This window comes from Corvus hawaiiensis, chromosome 5, assembly GCF_020740725.1.
Source record: "Corvus hawaiiensis isolate bCorHaw1 chromosome 5, bCorHaw1.pri.cur, whole genome shotgun sequence".
NCBI classification, from domain to species: Eukaryota; Metazoa; Chordata; class Aves; order Passeriformes; family Corvidae; genus Corvus; species Corvus hawaiiensis.
The window spans coordinates 38,070,255-38,091,925 of NC_063217.1; the positions used below are offsets into that span (position 1 = coordinate 38,070,255).

At 38.4% G+C, this 21,671-nt stretch overlaps 1 protein-coding gene and 1 long non-coding RNA gene across 2 annotated transcripts in view; one reads left to right on the forward strand and one right to left on the reverse strand.

Moving 5' to 3' along the window:
- The window catches only part of LOC125325965, a 41,815-nt gene extending 31,005 nt beyond the window's left edge, over window positions 1–10,810 (forward strand). The window contains exons 3-4 of the long non-coding RNA XR_007203632.1: window positions 5,683–8,118; window positions 9,259–10,810. This is a non-coding gene — a long non-coding RNA (uncharacterized LOC125325965). The remainder of the gene's footprint in view (window positions 1–5,682; window positions 8,119–9,258) is intronic.
- Window positions 1–21,671, reverse strand: part of GALNTL6 (polypeptide N-acetylgalactosaminyltransferase like 6) — a 442,063-nt gene that overhangs the window by 31,484 nt on the left and 388,908 nt on the right. Inside the window, exons 7-8 of the mRNA XM_048303651.1 lie at window positions 8,380–8,497; window positions 1,456–1,563 (exon numbers count right to left, since the gene is read on the reverse strand). Coding sequence (XP_048159608.1) covers window positions 1,456–1,563; window positions 8,380–8,497 — 226 coding nt within the window. The remainder of the gene's footprint in view (window positions 1–1,455; window positions 1,564–8,379; window positions 8,498–21,671) is intronic.

The window sequence follows — 21,671 nt, forward strand, 5'->3', positions numbered from 1 at the left end:
ATCAGTCTGTGCATGGGCAGAGATACCATTTTTATAACTGGAAATGTTTTTCAGTAATATTTCATGAGTGATTTATTGAAATCAAGCTAAAATAAATAGTACAGGGAGGCTGCAGGCTGCGTGTACCTGATGGTTCTAAGCACTCACAATGCCACCATGAAAGCCAGTTAAATGCTGAACCATGCAAGATGCCAGTAGTACAAATAGAAATTATTGTATTTTGCTCCTGCAGGTAGTGCATGAGACAGCATATTCTCTAATGAGGTACTATGTGATATAACAGAAGAAAACAAACACTGAAGTTTGAATTTCTTATTTGGAGTTGTGTGTGATTTTTGCAGGGAATGTCATAAATGAAGCAGTGTAATTCAGGTGGGGCAACTCTGACAGGACACAGAGCTATACTGAGGGAAGATATTAATCTCACAATTTAGTCAATACAGTTCCTGCCCCTACCACTAATCCCATTACTGAATTGTGTGTCCCAGTGTCTGCACTGATACCCTGTTAAGGCAAATTTTTCTTTCTGTCTAGCCAGCTGTCAGGCAGGCAGCACAGGCAGCCTCTATTTTCTGCTGCAGTTAGTACAGAAAGCCTTGTCCTGTGGTGCTGAAACCAAGGATATCTCCCTCTCAAAGCAAGAAATTCATTCTTCTATTCATAACACATTTTCATTATTAAGAAAAAAACTATGATTCATAAAATATTACCCTATGGCAATATGCAGACTTTAATATTAATGCCATTTTATTAAAAGAAAAAAAAAATCCTCTAAACCAGAAAAGATTTAACTCAAGCATGAATAAATACTAGTATCTTCCTGGAAGCTACATCTGTGCCCTTCATCTCCCATTTTTGACATCCTGTGAACATCTCCAGAAAGTTACAGAACATTTTCTCTTGAGCAAAAAGCCCCTCATAGGTATGGATGTGTTCAGTAGTCTGAGAAATGTCTAGAGGTCTTGTAATTTCTCACTCTCACAGCTCCAAGCTGGCTGTATTCCACAACCAGATTTTACACAATAACCAGACAGTCACTCAAATAATTGTTATTCAGGCCTTTTGCCTCAGAAAACATCCCTTCCATGAGATTCTGCCTGTTCTGCTGACTGATAAGAAAATGTGCATTCAAATTGGTCCTGCTTATAAAAACTATGACTGACAACACTGTACAATTTGAGAACCGCAAGCCTTAGGTTATTCCTAGGTTCTTTTGAATCAGCATGAAACGTGCTTCTGTGCTGAGACGTCCAACCCTGTAATTTTAAGCTTCCATTTTATTCTTGGCAGTCTTATCTCTGAAAGGCAGAATAACTGCAGTAATTGCACATCTCATTTCAGAAAAATAAAGAAACATTCATTTTCCATTTTAATAGTTTACTGGAAACTGGTTCGCAAGGAATGAAGAGACTGATAATGAACGAAAATGGAAAACAGCAAGACCCAATTACTCACTCGTGCTAGGCTGGTTCCAGAGGGGACTTTATACGGGACATACTTCCTGTAGATATGTCCAACTCGAGAGCATGGAACATCATACATGCCACCTCCACACATCCACACCTGGAAAGCAGACAGAAAGCAAGTGAAAAAATGATTCCTGATAACAAACGAGGCAAAAAAAAAGCACTTTATCTCATGTGTATGTGAAAATAACACATCATTCTATGCTGACCCCTCCCACAGTCATGGTGGCCTTCTTGGCATGCTGGTAACATGGCAGACTGTCACATCCAGAATCTCACTGTGCAAAAGCAGAGTATGTTCAAAATAAAATTATAAAATATATAGAACAGAATAAAATAGAATAGAACAAAACAGAATAGAACAGAATAGAATGGTTTGGGTTTGAAGGGACTTTAAGTCTGGCCGCTTTCGTTGTGCTTGCCTGTTTGTCTTATAGTGGGTATATCTGCCTGGTCCTGGAACTCAGCCCCTGACTGACTGTGCTATTCACACTGTGAATAGAGAAAATAGGGGTTAGAGTGAAGGCTTGAATCACAATGTGATTTCGGTAGCTGCTTCTTGTGGATCATTTGTGTATCAGCCCTTACAGTCCCCTAGCAGTTAGCCACAGCATCCCACTGAGACCTGATAATGAAATGCTTGAGGATCTAACCTCATTACAGGGCAAACCTAAATATACTTATGTAAATGTCTAAGGAAGGCTTGAAACCACTGAAAGTGGGGCTTTGTCCTTAAATTCCATGGACACCCATGTGCAGTCACGTAGAGTTGAGACCTACTTGGGAAGCTGCTGCTTACTACCTCCCATCACAGAATTGACTAAGGCATAGGAGCTCTGGCTAGGTGCCTTTGGACATGTCATCTACTCTCCTAGTGCGTACAGTCCTTCTCAGGGAGGAAGTTTACTGCTGGATTGGGAATGGAGACCCAAATGAATGCTCTGCCTCCATGCCAAAATAGCTCATTAGTGCCCAGCGCAATCTTGCATGTAGTCATGCCATGTGGACATGAAGATCATTTTCTTTGAAAAAAAACATTTTTTAAAATTTGCCTCTTACGTAAACCTTGAAATCCTCACCTGTTTCATCTCATGATAGCTAACTCACTGGAAAACACATGCATAAACATGGTAAAATATCATAAAACCAAAAGTGTTAAAATAACGTTATTTGCTTTTCTAACAATATTTCCTTTGTATGTTACATCATTTGTACTTTTTTTTAGTGGGAATTTCCTCTCTGTGGCTGTCTTCAAACAACCCAGAGCACCAATGAAAGTGCACACCTATGTTTACTATTTGTTCTTGTTTTTTAAATGAAGGTGTCATTTCAAAGGCTAGACAAATTATTACCATGATTAATCAAGTCTTCTTAGCCTTTGAAGAATGGACAGCATAGCAATGTGACTCAAAGGTCAGCCCCAGAACAAATTGAAAAGACAAGAAAGCAGAAATTATATATATATATATATATATACACATATATAGGCCAGTATTACTTTAACTGAGGCAATGAGAGCTGCAGTAGACATACACTGCATTTCCTCTAAAGCAGAAGGGTAACAGTTAAAAAAAAAAAAAAGGAGAAAAAAAATTAGAAAAAACTCCAGTCAGATATGCTGAGGCAATAACAAGTAGGAGAAATAACACCGTGTTAGGCTTATACTTGATAGATATAAAACCTGAAAATGCTGTGCTGCACCTGAGGTATGCCGTGCAGGATAATTGAAATGAATCTTGGGCTGCCTTGAAGGACATTTAGCAGCTGTTCCTGTTTATCTTTCAGCTTCAGAATGGTATTAAAAGCATTTTGTGTATTTTTCTGAGAAGATCAGTTGTGGCAACTTTGTCTTTAAAATGTGCACTTTTATGTCACATGCCCTAAATGCAAGAAATTGGAAAATGACTTCCGTGTTAAGTATTACAGACCTTCAGTACACCATGAAAGGAATTCAGGTGGTGTGGGACATTTGGAAAAATTGTATCAGAAGCAATGAAACTCTCAGGATCGTTAATGTCTCCTTCTTACAAAAGCAATGAATCTGGTCTGCAGCTGAGGTAAAAAAAACAAAGATGAAACCAAAATAATGCAATTTCAGCTTGGAAAGATCAAAAGAGTAGTTTATGTGTCAACTAGAGACTATCTCACAATTTATCTTTATATGGCTCCTTCCAACAGAATGTTGCAAAACACTTCATAGGGATGGTTGAAAGCAAAAGGCAGGCATTAACACAAGCTTTAAAAGAAATTAAGCTGTGGTTATGTGGCTTTGTTCCTGACTGGAGTTTAGATGTCACAGATGCATTTTTTGGCTCTGTTCTACAGCTCCTGTGGGATTTTGGGTGAATCAATCTCTTTTCACATCGCCTCTTTGTCTTTTAAATTGAATTCTGCCTTCTCTTGTGGTTCCCCCACCTTATCTCTCTGGTTTATGAGTGATCCCGCCTGGAGACTATGTGGAAAATGCAATATTGTGCATGAAAGACTGAGATTCCAACCCATATGCTACAATATAATCATAATTACTGTAGTAAGAGACTCCTGCTTTTTGAGCAGTGGAGGATGTGTCACTGGGGAAAAGAAACATAAACATACAGCGAATTATGCAAAGGATTTAGAGGGTACTGAATGGACTTTGGATCAGGCTTCAAAACTAATTGAGAAATACACTGCTGCTGAGAGTCAGTAACAAAACAGACAACAGTGAGAGACATTGAAATGAATGGAAAATACAAACAGTAAACTGGTGGAAGAGGAATCTAAAGTATATCATGCAAAGGCGACAACTTGGTGCTCTTCATATTGTGCAGGAGGGATGGACTACAAACAGGAGAAATGTATTAGATCTGTGGAGCGGAAAAAGTTGTAGAAAGTAAGAATATAAAATTTTGATGGCATTTTGTGGTCACTCTTCTTGAAATATAAGCCAAAAGAACAGATTTGGCAGTTGTAGAAAAGAAGAAAGAACAATGTTTTCCTGTGAACTTTTACATGCAGTGAGACCATTTAGCTAAATGAAAAAAAAACTTGAAAAATAGGATCACTGACTGCAAATCTACAGTCAATGGGTTCGCAAATTGCAAAACCAATTATTGGAGGTGCAGTGGGATTTCCTGTCAGGAAATATTAAAACCCTACCATGTAAACTGGGAATTGATGACTGTGGGTATTTCAACAATACTCACCAGCACCTCTAAAATTCTGAGAAAACTGGCAATATTCCACATTTGTCAGTCCTTCATATAGATTACAATTGCACTGACAAGTGGTAATGCTCTCCACTCCCTATCTCCTGCCAAGATTGACAGCTGTCAATAGAGAGAATTAATAATGATTATGAGGATAATGATGAAAAAGAAAGGGTTTAATGAACTTGGAAGTGTGTTTTGGAAAACAGGGATGAAGAGAATTTGGAAGATGTATTGGCATGGATAAGGAAAAAACAACTGTAGATACAGGTGACTATTTCAAGAGGCTAGGGGATCACCATTAGAATTTTTGTTAAGGTATGATTAACGATGCCTAAGGAATGTCCAGTGCGAAGGATTGCATTGGGTTTGTGTGGCTGGGTTTTGGTAGCAGGGGGCAATAGGGGTGGCTTCTGTGAGAAGCTGCCGGAAGTTTCCCTCAGGCTCAACATGGCAAATGGCAGCTGGCTCCAGAATTGATATGCCCCTGTACAAGGCCATCAGTGATAGCAGTAACACATCTGGGATAACAGATTTAAGAAGAGGGAAAAGTTACCATGCAATTTTAGTCAGAGAGAGGAGTGAGAATATGTGAGAGCATCAGCCCTGCAGACATCAAGCTCAGGGAAGAAGGAGGGGGAGGAGGTGCTCCAGGTGCTGGAGCAGAGATTCCCTTGCAGACTGTGGTGAAAACCACGGTGAGGCAGCTGTGCCCCTGCAGCCCCTGAAAGGTTCATGGTGGAGCAGAGATCACAGAGATCTACCTGCTGCCCCTGGAGGACCTCATGCTGGAACAGGTGAAGAGTGATGAGTCCTCCCTCTGAGGAGGAAGGAGCAGCAGAGACAACATGCGATGAACTGACCGTAGCCCCAATTTCCCATTCCCCTGAGAGTGAGGACGTAGAGAAAATAGGGAGTGAAGCTGAGCTTGAGAAGAAGGGAGGGATGGGTAGAGGTGTTTTAAGATTTGGGTTTATTTCTCATTGACCTACTCTGATTTGATTGGTAATAAAATATTTTTTCCCCAGGTCCAGGTCAGCTTTGCCCATGACGGTAACTGGTGAGTTATCTTTCCCTCTCCTTATCTTGATCCATGAGCCTTTTATTATATTTCCTTTCCCTTTTTCAAGTGAAGAGTGGTGTGTTAGAGCAGCTTTGCTGGGTACCTGGCATACAGCCAAGGTCAATCACAAGGATCTTCAGGAAACACAGGACATTAGTATCTTTTGCTACTCTGTGTTGTGGTGATTACTACATAAACTGTGCCTGTCTGACATTTAAATTCAGGATTTCCCAAATGGTAGCTTTCCTTGTTATTGTGAAGAGATGCTATTAATCAGGTGAGCTCTGGTGTTTTGCCAGCTTTCACAAGTCTAGCACACACCGAAGAGTCTGTCACCAAGATGTCATACACCTTTTTAATTATAAAAATTGATGCTGATGTTGCAAAAAAAAAAAAAAAAAAAAAAAAAAATCCTGAACACCTTCTTACGTAAAAATTAATCTAAGAAATTATTTAATGAAGAGGTCATATTTTGACACACAGTTTGTGGCTACGTCACCATCCAGAATACTCCAAATAATTTTTTGCCAAGCAAATTAATATAAGATTTGGCATCAACACAGGGCACCCATCCAAAAACACTTCCACAGGCCGTAGATGTGGATGCTCTAAGAAAGAGTAAATTGTCATTTCAGAATCACTCAAGTGAAGCCAAGGAAACAGAACCAGTCTGGTTGTCTGGCTTTTTCACTGACTTTCACTGACTTTGTAACAATTTGCAAGTCCACCATCCTACCAAGTTTTGTGAGAAAATCTGGTAAATTGAACTGTCTTGCTAACTTGTCCTTATTTAAATAAGTTTTAAGATGACTGAATCTATAGCTACAGTAGAACCTGCTGAAGCAGAAACCTTTCTCAAGCTGATAGTGGTGATTCTGACGTAATAAAACCCAGTCCTTTCTGTTTCTGTCTTCCACCTCTGTGATTTTTCTCCATTTTTTTTTTGTTATTCCAAACCAAACAGCAATCTTCTTTTTAAAATTTACATCTCTTAAATTCTTCCAATAGGAATTTACTCCTATTTGGCAGTCATTTCTAAGGATGATTTTTTTCTTCTTTTAACACTAGTAAGAAAGGACAGGGACCCTAAGGTCATTATATACTAATGAGATAGATCCAGAGATATGACTGAAACGAGGACCAGTGTGACACAGCTGCCACCAAAAAAAAAAATCTCTCACTTGAACAAAATACACTGGGACAATCTGGTATCTCAATTTCCAGTTGTGTTACCATGGTTTTTATACAAAGTCTGGAGAGAACAACAAGTATATTCTTTGTGATGATAAGTAAAAGAAATATTTGAAACAGGATAATAAAATCATGGGTGATCTGTCAGAGACCATTGTGACAGCTACAAGTAACTACTTATACTTGCCTCTGAAACAATCTAAATGGTAAATCATTATATTCTAAACATATGGTCTAGCTATTGAGTTTCCCCTGCCTTCCTGTTTAATTTTGCTGAGGTATAAAAATGATTTTGAGAAACATGAGAGTAAGCCAGTTAATGCAAAACATTTTGCTGTTCTTAGTAACTCCTGTAAAGACAGCCTGGAAACCCAGTGTTGGGTAACACTGTACATTTCATTCAACAGAATGGCCACAGCACTGTTTTAATTGCAGCTGATAACTCAGATTCAGCAAGATACCTGATATTAGTCATGGCTGACATGCTAAGTTTATTTAAAGAGCTTTAAACTGACAGAGTTTGGAAGAAGGCTGGAAAGATCCTGGAGTGAAATTTGAATTGTAATTTCAGTTCCAAGCTTTATCCAAATACATTTGACTCAAATTATCTATGTCACGAAGCTATCAAGTCCTTGAAAAACTTTGCATGTAGAGACCATGAGGTAAAATTCTTATGTCCTTGGGTATACTAAAAAATAAATTAAGTTTTCAAAATTAGACATGTTAGTCCTCAGCAAACTAATATAAATGCCTGTTCTGCATGTAGAAAGTAACAAGACTTTCAGCTCTATATGTAAATACTAAGTAATTGATTTCAATACACATGTCCACATACAGGATATGAAGGTATACTATAATGTGTCTGGTTATACATAACCTGAGTATTTAAAAACTCCCCATATGTCATTACAATAATTTAAATGCAATTTAAAAAAATCTGCTTTGGAACAGCTGGCCTGCAGACAACAGCTCATGGCAGCTGAGCTGCTCTAGTGATCCTCTGCTATTGAAAGGAGTCTTTCTTCCTATGACTTTCTCTATTTCCACCCATTTTCTCTAGCTCACTCCAGGAGACCCTATGCCCAGAGATGATTAAATTTGTTGATATGGACAGAAAAATTATGTCATTTTCTTTTTTGCTGGATTAGTTCTCTGTTGGCTTGTTGAACTGAGCTCAACACTTGAGCACAAACACAGCATCTGAGCAAAGGTAAGTGGAGAAGACTTGATGAAAGGCAAAAAGTGGAACTTCATTCTTTGACAGTGGTAAGCTACCACATTTTCAGAGGGAACTGCATTCAGTGTCATTTTTTATGGCTTCTGGAGCATATGTTTATGGCACAGTGGGAATTCCTAATGAAAAAAGTATTGTATTAAATTAATTTTAGTTAAAAGACAGAAGCCCAGATGAATAAAAGCATTGTGATAACACCAGCAAGGAAGTATTCTATAACGTGGCTCGATGACTTACCTTGAAGGAGATTTCATACTGCTCTCCTCCCCATATTTCTAATCCTGGATCATAGCCTCCCAGCTCCCAAAACCATTTCCGGTTAACGGCAAATAGACCTCCAGCCATTACAGGAGACCTGAAGGATGAATAAAGCAACACAAACAATAATGAAGATGTTTGGACCATGTGTGCATGTGCCTCTGGGTGTGTTTGTGTGAATGCTGTTTGAAATGTGAAGCTATGAAAGGCATAGACAAACAGTAGTGTAACCAAACAATATTTACCGTTACTCATCCAAAAAGGGGCTCTAGATGAGAAACAGAAAATGTGTTAGATCTAGAGAATGGTAGACAGTCATGCACAAACTCCTTTTTTAAAAAAATCCCAACAAAACAAAACCCAAAAAACAACAGCCCCCTCCAAAGTTCTGTTTGTTGCTAAGTAACAGAGAAAGGGACTCTGGAAACCTGCCAAAGTACTTAATGAGTCTCAGTATTCCATGTGAAATAACTTGCATTTGAAAGTGAGCAAAAGTTTTCAATTCATTTCAGTCTCATAGGTGCTGGCTAGAGAAAGGCAGAAAGGTGAAAGAGGATGGCTGAAGAGAAGCTGTGGGAGTTAAACATCTCCTTTCCTAAGCATTTAAAACTCTTCAAATGTTTCTCACAGTGGTAATGTGACTTATAGACAAATAACTTGCTGTGTTTCCCATGTTTCCATTTATTCCACAAATAAATATGTGGAATTTGCTTCAATCAACTCAGTCTTTTTCACAGACAATATAGAAAACAAATGTGATATTTAAAGTTACTGTTAGAGAATAATGACAAAAACATATTGTAAATTTATAAGCAGGAATTTTGTACTGGAAAGTAAGTATTTTCTCTTTTCTTTCAGTGCCAAGAAGACCATGTTCCTAATGCAGTGAATATATTGACAGCTCTCAGGATTCAAATGCTGCTCACTGATTCCTTGAAATTTTGGCGGGTATCCATGCTGAACAGGAGGATTAACAACACGCTTAAGAAAGTCCAACCCAACTATGAAATTCCATCAATGCAGATCAACACAGGCCTTATGAGTTTTAGAGCAAGAGGCCAGAAGGAACATAGTCATGCTGATGGCTGGTCAGAGAGAGAGAAAAGACAAAGCCTTGGGAGAGCTGGATGGCTCCCAGTCAATGTTCCCTTACCAGAGAGCAGACATGAAACTGGATCTTATGTCCCGTGCCTTGTAACAGTGAAGCCCCTAGGAAAAATTATTCCATCCTGGGGCATTTTGTTTTGAATTACTGCTGGTGGTTTGTTTGGGGCACTGGATGCAGATGGTATCATCCCTGAAGTCCTAACTGGAAAATAAAAACTTCCCCCTGCGCCACTGATTTAGGATTTGGCAGTGAACTTGGGACTGGTAAATATTTCAGGAATCCATGCATAAGTTAGAAGTTTACTGAAGAGGACATCATGTTAATGGAACTTTCTGCCGTATTTTCTCTGTCTTAACACTTTTTTATACTGCTGTCTTTTATCCAAGGCAGTAGAGATGATAAAATAGCAAGCAAACAGCTGAGTGGTCTCTGCCACCATCAGGCACCCGGTGAATCCCCACGCATGAATGTTAGAAGATGATCCCTTGCTTTGCATTCATGGTAATGAGAAACATGGATAATTTTCCTTTCACTTCTATATGGTAGTTTAAAAAAAAAAAAAAAAACTAAAAAAAAAATTAAACTACCCATTTTCATGACTCTTACAGACTAATTTCATTTTCCTTTAGAGATTACATTTTTAAAAGCACATAGAAGCTTTGAGAAACAAAGCTTTGCAAAAAAATATCCGAACTGGCAAGGCTGTGTACTGTAACATACACTGAATGCTAATACTTTTTTACTTTTATTGACATTTCGTATTTCAATATTGACTGTATTTCCACATATGAATAAATTCAACAGAGATTTTATTAGAAACCTTCCCCAGGGGATTCTGACTACTACAATACATTTTCAATTCCTACCAAAGTAAATCTAATTACAACCTGCTCTTTTTGACTTCAGGTTCTAAATAATCAAAACATATTGTCCTTTTATAAAGAAGGACTTACATAGAGAATGCTTGTAACTAAATTGCTACTGACAGAAGAAATGTAGTCCCAGAAATCACTGGGAAAATGCAGGATTTCTCTAATTCTCATAGATACAAGATCTTTCCGAAGCATTTCTCTCAGTACAGTGAATGACCTATAAAAAAGGCAAATGCTGCAGATAAATCAGATGGAAGATGAACAAAATCAGAGTCTTAAAATTGCAAAATAATTGGCAAATATTTACAAATTATATTTCAATCTACAGATTTTTTCTAGTGATAAATACTGAGCAATCAAACCCCTTGTTATTTGGATGTGAATGTTCAGAACATTTATTGCAATTAAAAAAACTACCTGATGACTGGAACAGTAGCAAATTCATAATTTTTGCATTTCCTTGAAAAAAAGGAGAAGAAATTGAATGTAATGTTGCCCCATTAATTCCTATTCCACAAGATGTTCTGACATTTGTTGTTTTGTAGGAAGAGCAATGAAGAGGAAAAGCAGGATGGCCTTTTGGTTTTCATTAGAGTGGAATTAGTAATAAGCTGTGTGAAACTGAGCACTTGGCACAGCATGAATTCCACTCCATACCACAAGCAGCTACTGCTGAACAGGCCTTAAATTGTCTCCAAAATATGAAGACAAGAGTCCAGTATTGCAATCATGGCTGATATGAAAAGTCCTTATGTATCAATAGGATCACTTACACAGATAAAAGAACTGCACTGAGCCCAAAGGAGAAGAATTAATCTCTTGTTTAATGGCTTCAGTATAGAAATGTCAAGTACAAAGCTATGTTTGTAGAAGTATTTTTTTCATGAAATGTCCTACTCAGATACTTAAACAATCAGACTTGAACTATTATAGCATAATATTATGTGAGTAATTACAGTGGAAAGCTGTAAAGTGCTTACGATCAAAACATTAAAAGGACAAAGACTCCAAACACATTAGAAAAGCTGGAAGGGTAAGGTTGCTAAACTTAAAAATATTTGTAAAGACCTTCCACATGAGAACTACTGCACAGACTCATTGACTATACCTGGAAGAACAATACTGGAAGTAAAAGCTAGCTAATTGAAAAATGGCCCAACTGGTCAAAGCTTGCTGTGATGAGACAGAACAAGAATTTGATTTAGTTAAAGTGTGAAACCCACCCCCTAGACCCCAGAAAACTTGTTTTGCAAAAAAAGATAGACTGAGAAAAAGGCAGACAAATACTTAATGTGAAAAGATAGCTCACAAACAAAAGAGTACCTTAAAAGAAGTGTAGCAGTAGCTCAAACTATAGCCAGCAAAGATTTTATAACTGCTTGCAATTAGCATGCAGAGGAAGGAAAGATAATCTCATCCATGAATTTTCAAGGTAAGAGAAAAATGAATGAACTTCAAAGGAATGTGAAGTTACTTACATTAGAAACAAATGTGGTACATTGCAAACAAGCAAACTGCATAGCAGGGTTTAGAATAATTACACTGCAAGAGTGATACATACAGTGGAACTAAAGGATTTGTGAAAAGGGAAGAGGAGCTTTGATAGCCTGCAGAAAGCAAATGAGGGAAATGAAAATGGGAAAGTACTTGTGCTAGACGACATGCACAGTAGGTACACTGATAGGAACCACCTCCCTAAAACAGCTGAAATTTGGCCATTATAATCATATCCAGGGAATGGCACATATTGCACTCTGCACCTCTCTGTATAATCCAGACTAATTAAAGGCTCTGTGCTGAACTACTGAACAGAGACAGACAAATGCTGGAGAGAGGAGTCCATCTCGTGCAGGATACACCAAAAAAACTGACCTTCAGTGCCAAACCCACTGGCACGTTACACAAAAACAAGGCCAATGTCAGCCCGCAACAGGAATCAGGACTCGGTCCTGACTACTGAATTCAGGGAGTCAGGGATGTAATGGAAAAGGAGGAAAGGGGCCATGTTGCTGCTGGCACAGCAGCAGCCCCAGAAATGACTGGTGGTGACCTACTGAATGCAGCTTTGAGCTAGGTTTCTGCATTTTTTATAATGAATTTCAATGTCTTGCTAAGCTAAGAAGTGTCTCTTCACCCTAGTGATAACCACATGAAGGCACCTCAGGAGAGGGAATAAATTCAGTTACCTTGTTTCACTGGTGACTGCTCCAGGTCCTCTCTGCAGTGATTCCTGATACTGCATCAAAACTTCTTAAAGCTGACACTAATCCTAGATAAAAGTTCTGATAAAACTAAAAATTAAAATTTATGTATGTGTTATGTAAGTGACAGACTTGGCCACTCAGAGGAAGTGAATACAGAAGTAAACCAAACTGAAATTAAGATGAGTTGATCAGATGGCAAGAAAGTGATGTAGGTTAAGAAACTAAATGACAAAAATAAAAACTTAGAGGCTCCTCCAGCTAAAGACAGTTTCTATATGGAGCATAGGAAAAGATTTCGATGTAGCTGAAATGAATATTGGTAAATGTTCCTGAATTCCTCAAGAAGTAAAAAAAAAAGTGGACTCATTTATATATTTAATTCTCTAATCAAATGTAACTAAAATGTATTTTTAAATGTATCAACTCTTTTATAGTTAGTATTTCTGTAAGGCATTGTTTTATCTCTTATCCATTCTAACAACATGACTCATTTCAATGTTTATAAAATCATCAACATTCAGAAAGTAAAACCTGTCTCTGTGCCATTAGCCTATGGCAGTTACTCTTTCTTTTTTAACTCAAGTGTCCCTTTTTCTGAACAACTTTTACCCTAGATAAGTGTGTGTCAGCTACTAGTTCAAATGATCATTGTGCTGCAACATGTAGCAGCCAAGTTGTATTATTTAAAATTAACTCCAAAGTCTGTCTATAATCATATTCAATTTTTAAACTAGACTTTTGTTTGGGAAATATTAAGATAAAACCCCATTCTTCAAATGGTGAGCCAGAAAGCTGTGGAGACTCAGCTACAAAGAAACCTCTAAAAGTGCTTGACTTTCAGTTTATAGAAGTTTTCACTGTAATTTCATCACACATGTTTATTTTTCTTACCACATTGCTAAACTTCATTAAAAAAAATTGTAAAAAAGCAATGAGCCCTTATGGGGGTGATGAGGCCCTTTTAGCCTTTTCTCTCATACTTAGAAAATTAATGAATATGTAAAAGAGGTGAGTTGGGTAGAGATGGAAGACTCTGAAGAAAAGGCTTCCCCTTTTTACAATTACCTCTCATAATCCAAGGGAAATCTATCTGAATTATAGCTAGAGGAGATCTACAGCACTCAAACTGAACAGGTGGGTCAGCAAAAAACGAGCATCCTGAAGCAAAAAGTAAATGAAAGCTTCTGGTAATGTCCTGCAGGCAAAGGTGTTCAGAAGGATAAAACCGAGGAGCAAAAAAGCAGCTGGAAGTCATACTAAAGAGACAAATCCAATGCACAAGCATACACACACGATTGAAGCCTGTGTGCTGCAAAAGCAAGAAAGCAGAGCTGAGAGCAGCACTTCAGCTGAGCCACATTCATGTCATGAGGAGGGATGGATCTTGGACACGTGGAGTTCAACAGCAGCAAAAAATCCTTCAATCTATTAGTGGGATGTAAGAACTGCTGGAGAAAACAAAAACAACCTCTAAACACAATTTGAAACAACTCTGTCAGTTTAGCACCTTTTCATATTGATATGTATTATCTTCATTCATAGTTGTCCCTTGAAAATATAATATTTGAAAATTAAATGTAGAACTAAAGATAGTTTGGAGGCAAAATACTATCAACTGTCCCTAAAATAGAAACTTTAGGCTTCCTGGCTTTTGCTGAGCTTCAGTTTGATTCTATGTTTCTATGAATAACAACAGTTCATTAAATCCCATCACTATCTTCGAGGAAGTTCTCTCAGAACATATGGGGGCAGTATCTGAACAGAATTACTATCCAATATTTTCTTCCCCTCTTTAGACAGATATAATCCAGAGAATCATCTTCCAGGGCTTACTTTTGCTTTATTAATTTACTTAAGCCTAGTATAGCATCATAAGCAAAGTTTAAACTCAAGGAGAAATTTTCAATTTCATTAAAGATAATAAATGATTCCTTTTGAAACATAACCAATGGCCTGAAAATAGGTTCTTATTTCCAAAATAGTCCTTTAAGTGAGACTTTGTCCTCCCAAGGCAGATTTTTAGATGAATTACTACAAATCCAATCAGGTAAGAGTCTGAAGAGTCTGAAGCTGTCAAAAGTTACAGGTGATTTTGTCTAAGTTATTTGGATTATTATAGCTCTATGCTTTCTAGAACTCTAAAACATTATGTACTTATTGCAGATTAAAGTAGATTTAAGGACATCACAGCCCACCCAAAATAGCTTTGTACATAAGGTGTAGAAGTGACGTCACCACGTGCATATTTGTAGCAGTTGGGAACTTTGAAAAAAGACCAAAAAGGCAGCTGAATTGCAGTCACCATCACAAACTACACACAGAAGAGAAGCCTTTGCTTGTTCTGGATCTCCTGCAGTATTTCAGGCTCCAGCTTTGTTTGTGTAACACTGAATGATTCAGGTGGGCAAATGAGAAGTGTTAGTATTGAAGCACTGCCAGGAAATGGCACCTGGAGTTTCAGTGGGTTTTCCTTTTTGTTCCTGCCACTGTTCACACACCAGATCAGACTGAATAGTTAGTGAAGGTTATTTCCAGAACATTTCTGAGTTACAAAGATTTCGAATAAGTGGAAGTATAGTTACAATGACCTTCTCCTGCTTTTTTAGTGCAGTCTCTAAAAATACTGCTGCCTAGCATCCTGATGAAATTGGCTTTTCTTCAAGGTGTTACGAGCTGCCCCTGGTGACTGACTCGAGCAGACAGAGCTCTCACACTAGGCTAACTAGATGAGACACACAGTTAATGATGCGGTTGTGATCTGCCATGGAGCTGAGGATGTGGATGAACGTTGTTCCTTTGATCAGTTCTTCCACAATACTGCCAGCAACTGCCCCCACTCTACCCTCATGCACACACATGGCCTCAAACGCAAGCAGGAAGTGGGGAAAAAAGGTAATTTCAATATTTCATTTATGCCTGTCTTTGGGGATTAATGCAGAAGCCTGAAGAGATTCCATGCTGACAGGGAGGGAGACTGAGCTTGTGTAGCTGTGCCATTGCTACAAAAAGTGGGTCATCCATTTGCCAGTGGTCAAAGTTTTCGTGAACATTGTCATTAAGTTTTAAGAAGGCAAAAAAAATTATGCCTGAAGAGGCTAATATCCAGCCAAAGGTATTCTGGGATCCTGGAAATGTTCTCTTAGATGCATCACTGACATTTATTAAAGCTCTATAATTTGCTATGTTACTCTATTATGGAGGGTAATGGGGAAGCAGGCATTAGATTTCTCCCAGTCTGCACCTGAAGCACAAGAATATTTTCTTGTAAAAACTGTGAAGCTGTGAAAGCAGTTTTTCAAATATAGAACTGACAGAAAAAACACTGTAAAGTACTTCTTAATGGAAGATGGAGGAGCTGAAAACTGATGAGGCCGAGCACTTGATTGTCCCATGATAGCATCTGCTTTTAATTTGATGTCGTAAATGAACAGGCTGTAGAAAACCAGAGAAATGAGCCATCCTGGTTTATCAATTGCACTGAAATTAAGCTGTGTATATGAACTCTGCACCTGACTTTAAAGGCAAATGCAGATAATCAGTTTGCCCTGGAGTTCTGCTAATTTGTACAGGCCATAGGGGAAACTGCTGAGCAAACCATACTGATCTCAGAGTCAGGAATGAGAATCCCTACATAGTGCAAGTCCTCACACCAGTACCTCCACCAGTGAGACAGCCAACCTCCTTCACACAAGGAATTGCACACTAAAATTCTCTACTAGCTGGAAGGTACAGGATACATTTCTGAGAACAGCAAGCAGAAAGGGACCTCTGGGAGTAATTCAAAAGCAGGATAAAGGGAGATGATATGAGATCAGGCTGGACTGGGTACATTGCTGGCCTTTAGGTGACTCACCAACAGAGACTGCAGCTGCCTTGCAAGCTTTTTCCCTCCTGCATCCGGAAGCTCACACAGCCCAGATACTCTTATGCCAGCACTGTCCCACTGCCTGCCATGTAATAGCACATGGATCAAGAGGGATCACCCTAACCTATAGATATCTATAATGAAAATACTGCAAGAAAAAATTCAGAACTGAAAATAATAACATATAAGCAATGCAACTGCATTAACTCAAACCCTAAGACTTCTGTCTCAACTTGCTTCCAGGAAAAAATATTCTTTTTAATTTATCTAGACTAATAGTATATAGATAAAATAAGTGCTATGGTTATTTTAGGAAACATCTCAAGATTTGGAGAAATTGATTTGGGCAATCAATAATGCCCAAATCATTTACAAAAATGTGCTAGAGATAGTTCTATCACTTCATAATTAAATTAGAAAGCACAAAATAAGGTGTATCAAATCCTGAACTGGCAAGAAGGTATACCAAACAGTAATAAGAACTCTTGCAAGTGGTGAGAAGATCACAGGATCTTCTGAGTTGGAAGGGACCCACAAGTAAATGGCCTGTACAGGGATCAAACCCACAACCTTAGTATTATTAGCAATGTGCTCTAACCAACCGAGCTAATCTAACCTAGACAGGCTTTATTGTTAAGAGGTTACAAAAAAACCCCATCCTCAAACCCACCAAAAACCAGCACAAAAAAACACAACAGAAAAAGCAAATCCTTAATTACACACAATCAGAACAATCTTTGCCAGAAATGGCAGCTACTGACCCCAGTGAAACTGTAATTTCACTTGACCTTCTCCATCATTCACCCCATCAAACACCACAAAAAAATGGGGTCTATATTGATGCCTTGAGAGGCCACCTAAAAACAGAGACTAGACAGGAGTAAGGGAATAAAGGTAGATATTTATTTGAAAGGTCTTCAAAGGTACACCCTGGAAGCCACAGGCTATTGCCAAGATGGACCCCAAGATGGACGACAGGTCACGAGTTCTTCACACCTTTATAGGTTTGGTTCATTTGCATATCAGGGTTAATTCTCCAATTAAAGCTTCAGTTTAATGATGTAAGTTCCCGTCCGCTTTCCCCCTTAGAGGCTCTTTGGTTTATACTTTTTGGGCCTAGGACAGTCTGGGTGTTCTTGAAGCGTAGACCCAGAAAGGCTTTGTTACATCTACCTAGCATGAGAGAGCAGAAATTAACAGGCTACAAGAAACTTCAGTTAGACACTGAGCAGTACAGAATTTGAAAAATATAAAAGTTAAAACCTAAGGTGTCAATATCATCTAGACAGTTACTGACAGATAGTCTTATTAAGTAGATGGTATTTATAGGAGGAATTCGTAACGTTGTTATCATTTTACAGACTAGGCAAAGAGGGCTTCTGATTCAACGGGTTTCTTAGCTCCTCTGAGAAAGACTTCAAATGCAGATTCAAAGATGACTCAGTGTCCACTTAAGGCCTTGAGTCCTCACTTTTCCCCAGCTTCTCAGCCTCAAAAGTGGAGGCTGTCCGTGGGGTTGCGAATTGAATCCCAGCGAGAGACTGAGGTGCTGCTGTTAGTCCCAACTTGGTGTCAGCACACGGATGGCCTTCAGGCTGCAGATCACCTGTTTCCCCCAAGGAGTCAAACCGCTCCATCCGTCCAAAAACTCCTCACCATGGGACATTACTTTAGCCCTGCACATACTTATATCACCTCTGTTTATGCTGCAGTAATCTACCCTTAGTCTTTGAGACTATCATCTGTTATTTGGTGGCCAGGGTCAGCATAGATTATGCTGATTGAATAAAATCTGTACACCTCCAAAGGATAGAAGTCTTCTGATGACATGTGTCTACAGTGTTACCATGACCTTCTTGCTTTTTGATCTCTTGATCTGAGCCCTCTGAACACTTGGCTTCGACCCTGTCCTATAGCTCATTCCCCAACTCCCCACCTAGGAAACTTTGCCAGGTTCCCTGAAAAACTGTCAAGGGATCCTTCTCTCTGCAGCTGGTATGAACTGGGGAGCATCGATCTCACCAGCAGGTTTCACTCCTGCCACTTATTTTTGTAAATAAAAATAATTCCTCACTACCAGCTAAACAGAATTGAGAACTATGATGCCATAAAGACCAAGATAATAAAGCTGACTATTTTGCTAGAGAACACATTTTCAAACCACTCATCTCCAGCTAGAAGAAGAGAAGAGAGCCCATAGAAAGTGTAGATAAGAAAAGTAATTAGCTCAGTCTGATATTTGTTGTCCTACGTTTGTGAAAATATTTTCCTAAAAACTTCCGTTATACAACAACACAACCTAACTTAATACACACAGTAAATGTTGGCTGTCATTACCAGCAATAACACGAAAGAGTTATGGTTGTAAAGCAGCTGCTGTGCATGAGCATTCAGCCATGTTCTGCTGGCAAGAAAAAAAACTAATGAAAGATTTAAAGGAAGAATATTATGCATGAACCTTCTTAAACATGCAATAAATTGCAAAACACAAGTACATTATGAAACACAGAACTGCAGGTCAAAGATTGAAATTATTAGCATTAACAGAATTGCTTTTAAAGCTTTCATTCTGAAGCTATACACAGGATGCTATTCTTCTGGATGTTATTGCTTATAAATGAAGAGAAAATGAAACAGAACATTACAGATATTTTCTCCTCGTAACTATATTTTAAAATATACCATGCTTCCACTGTAATTACACACGATGTTATTCCATTAACGATTAATATTAGGAGTGAGTGGGAAAGCAAACAAGCCAAATGGAAAAAATTTGCTTTCATGTATTGCTAAAAGAACTCCATTCATAACTTACTTTGTTTTCTAGTGATGAGGCTTAATCTCTCCACAGAGGCAGAAAAGTGATATGGTCACAACTAAACTGTGTTTTGGGCTTAGGTGAAGTGGATTCCTGACAACATCTTTCAATCACTTGCAGGTGCAACTATTCCTGGAAGCCCAGATCTGCTCTACCTGGAAGGTACAACTTCTTGACAAAGAATAATAGCAAAAAAGAAAGACTAAGTACATTTTCTCAGAAAAAAAATGAGCTTCACAGAGGTCAGAATTTTGTCTTCATTGCTTCTCTTTCCAGAGCAGGGAGAAGAGTTTCAAGCAAATCTGACACAGCATGCTCTGCATTAGCAGTTTTCTTTCTCCATACATCACCCTGTCGGTAGCAATACCCTTTAGATACCTTCCCATTAATCTAGGAGTGGTTTATACACCTGTGTATTCCAAGGAGAAAACTCAGCATACTCCAAATCCCCATGCAGAAGCAACACACAAAGCAACCTTCCTCTTCCTGCATCACAGGGGAGGGATCCACCTAGAGATTTGATTTCACTTCCTGGGGGATTTAAGTCAGAGAGCAATGGATGCAAGAGATGCACCACCTGCTTGGGGTTTTTAAAGTTTGTAAAGACACACCCTGTCTGCTGTAGGACACAGATTCTCATTACAGACAGGTGCCATCTGAAGTGATGACTAAGAAGAAAATTAGGAGACAGTGAAAAAAGTCTTCCTATTTTTGTTTCAGCAAATTGAACAACTCTGAAAGCACATGGTAGAAGCACAAGATCCATGTATGCATTCCTGGTAGTTCTTCAAGATCATCACATTATTTGCTGTGCACTAATAATAAAGATGAGTGCCAGGCAAACTCCAAATGAATAATGTCATTCCACAAATTCCCGTTGCCATGAGCAATGGCATCCACATGATGAACACTGCACAACCGAGCCAATATTCCTTCACCTCTCTGTGGAATAATGAAGTTCACTCCACTGTCAAGATCCACTCAGAGCCTCTGTGTATGTATTTCATCATCAAGACAAAAGCCAACACCCAAATATGCAGCAAGAAATATGTATCATATTCTTGACAAATAATGTATGTAATAAGCTCCAGTTTCAGAGAAAGGAATATAATCAAGAACTTTTTTTCCTTGCATGAAAAATTTTCAGTTCAGTTTTCCAGCTACAGCTCTATCGATGAAGCACAGCTAATTTGTACTCCAGGTGGACACTAATGTAAGATCTTTTAAATATATTTTCTAACAAGAATTGAGCATACCATCTATTTTAGTAACTAGTAAAACATAGAAATAATCCATTTTCAGGAAGTGCATGGCTTGTCTGCTGTAAAAAATCCTTTGAAATACGAATTCTTGCAAAAAAGATGTTTGTTTAGAAACTGATACATGAGGAGGGCTTTCTTCAGTCACTAAAGCACTCTAGCTGGGCCTCTATACTGACCTATAATACTGAATAAAATGTTTTCAGGGCTACTATGGAGGAAGCTACATTTAAAAAAATCCTTTGAAATATGATTTCACACGTGTCCCAAATGTTAACTTTGAATATATTGTTTGCATTTTTCTTTGAATTGCTTTACAGTATTATAAATCTTAAAATAAAACTTTTCCAAGTTAAACATTTCCAGTTATTGGAAGCCTTGCAAACTTTATCACAAAAGGTTTAATTATTATGCTATGTTTCCCTCTTAGGAAAAAACCACATAAATGAAGTACATCAGTAAATTAACAACACTCCTCCCTCCATCTCAGTTACTAAATTAAGTCCCTTGACTGAGCTGGAGAGTTCAAGAAATCACTAAGCACTTTTCTTTGTCTGTGGAAAAGATATTTTCATAGCAAAATATTTATTGTACACAAGTAAACCACCACTGCCACTGAAGTTTTATACAGTCCTCTGTAAGATATTAAGGGCTGATGAACTTCAGCCAAAGTTTTCTCCTTGACCATGTCACAGACTGCCTTTGCCTGATGCAAACTTCAGTAAATAAACAAAGCAGGGGACTATGCTACAACTGTGAAAACCTGCCCGAGTCTCCAAGGGAACAACTCAACACTATCCTCTTTAATGACTTTTCTATATCAGAAAGATACAATGTCCTCTCAGTCCTCTCTGAAGTTCATCTGGAGCCTCCAAACAACTATTCCATGGTTCCCAGATAATGGTGGTCAAATCTGGACACAGCAATGCATCTGTGGCCGATACACAGGCTGGAATATCTACCTGCAACTTCTATGCATGTTAACACATCACACAATGAAAATGGAACTTTATTTAACAATATAACACTTTCATCCTTTCCTGTCGCAGTGCTAACACTAGCTATTTGCATTTATACTTTAAATTTCTCCCCAGCCATGGCACTCTTTGCTTTTCAGTGCTGAATCGTCAAGGTTGGAAGAGCCC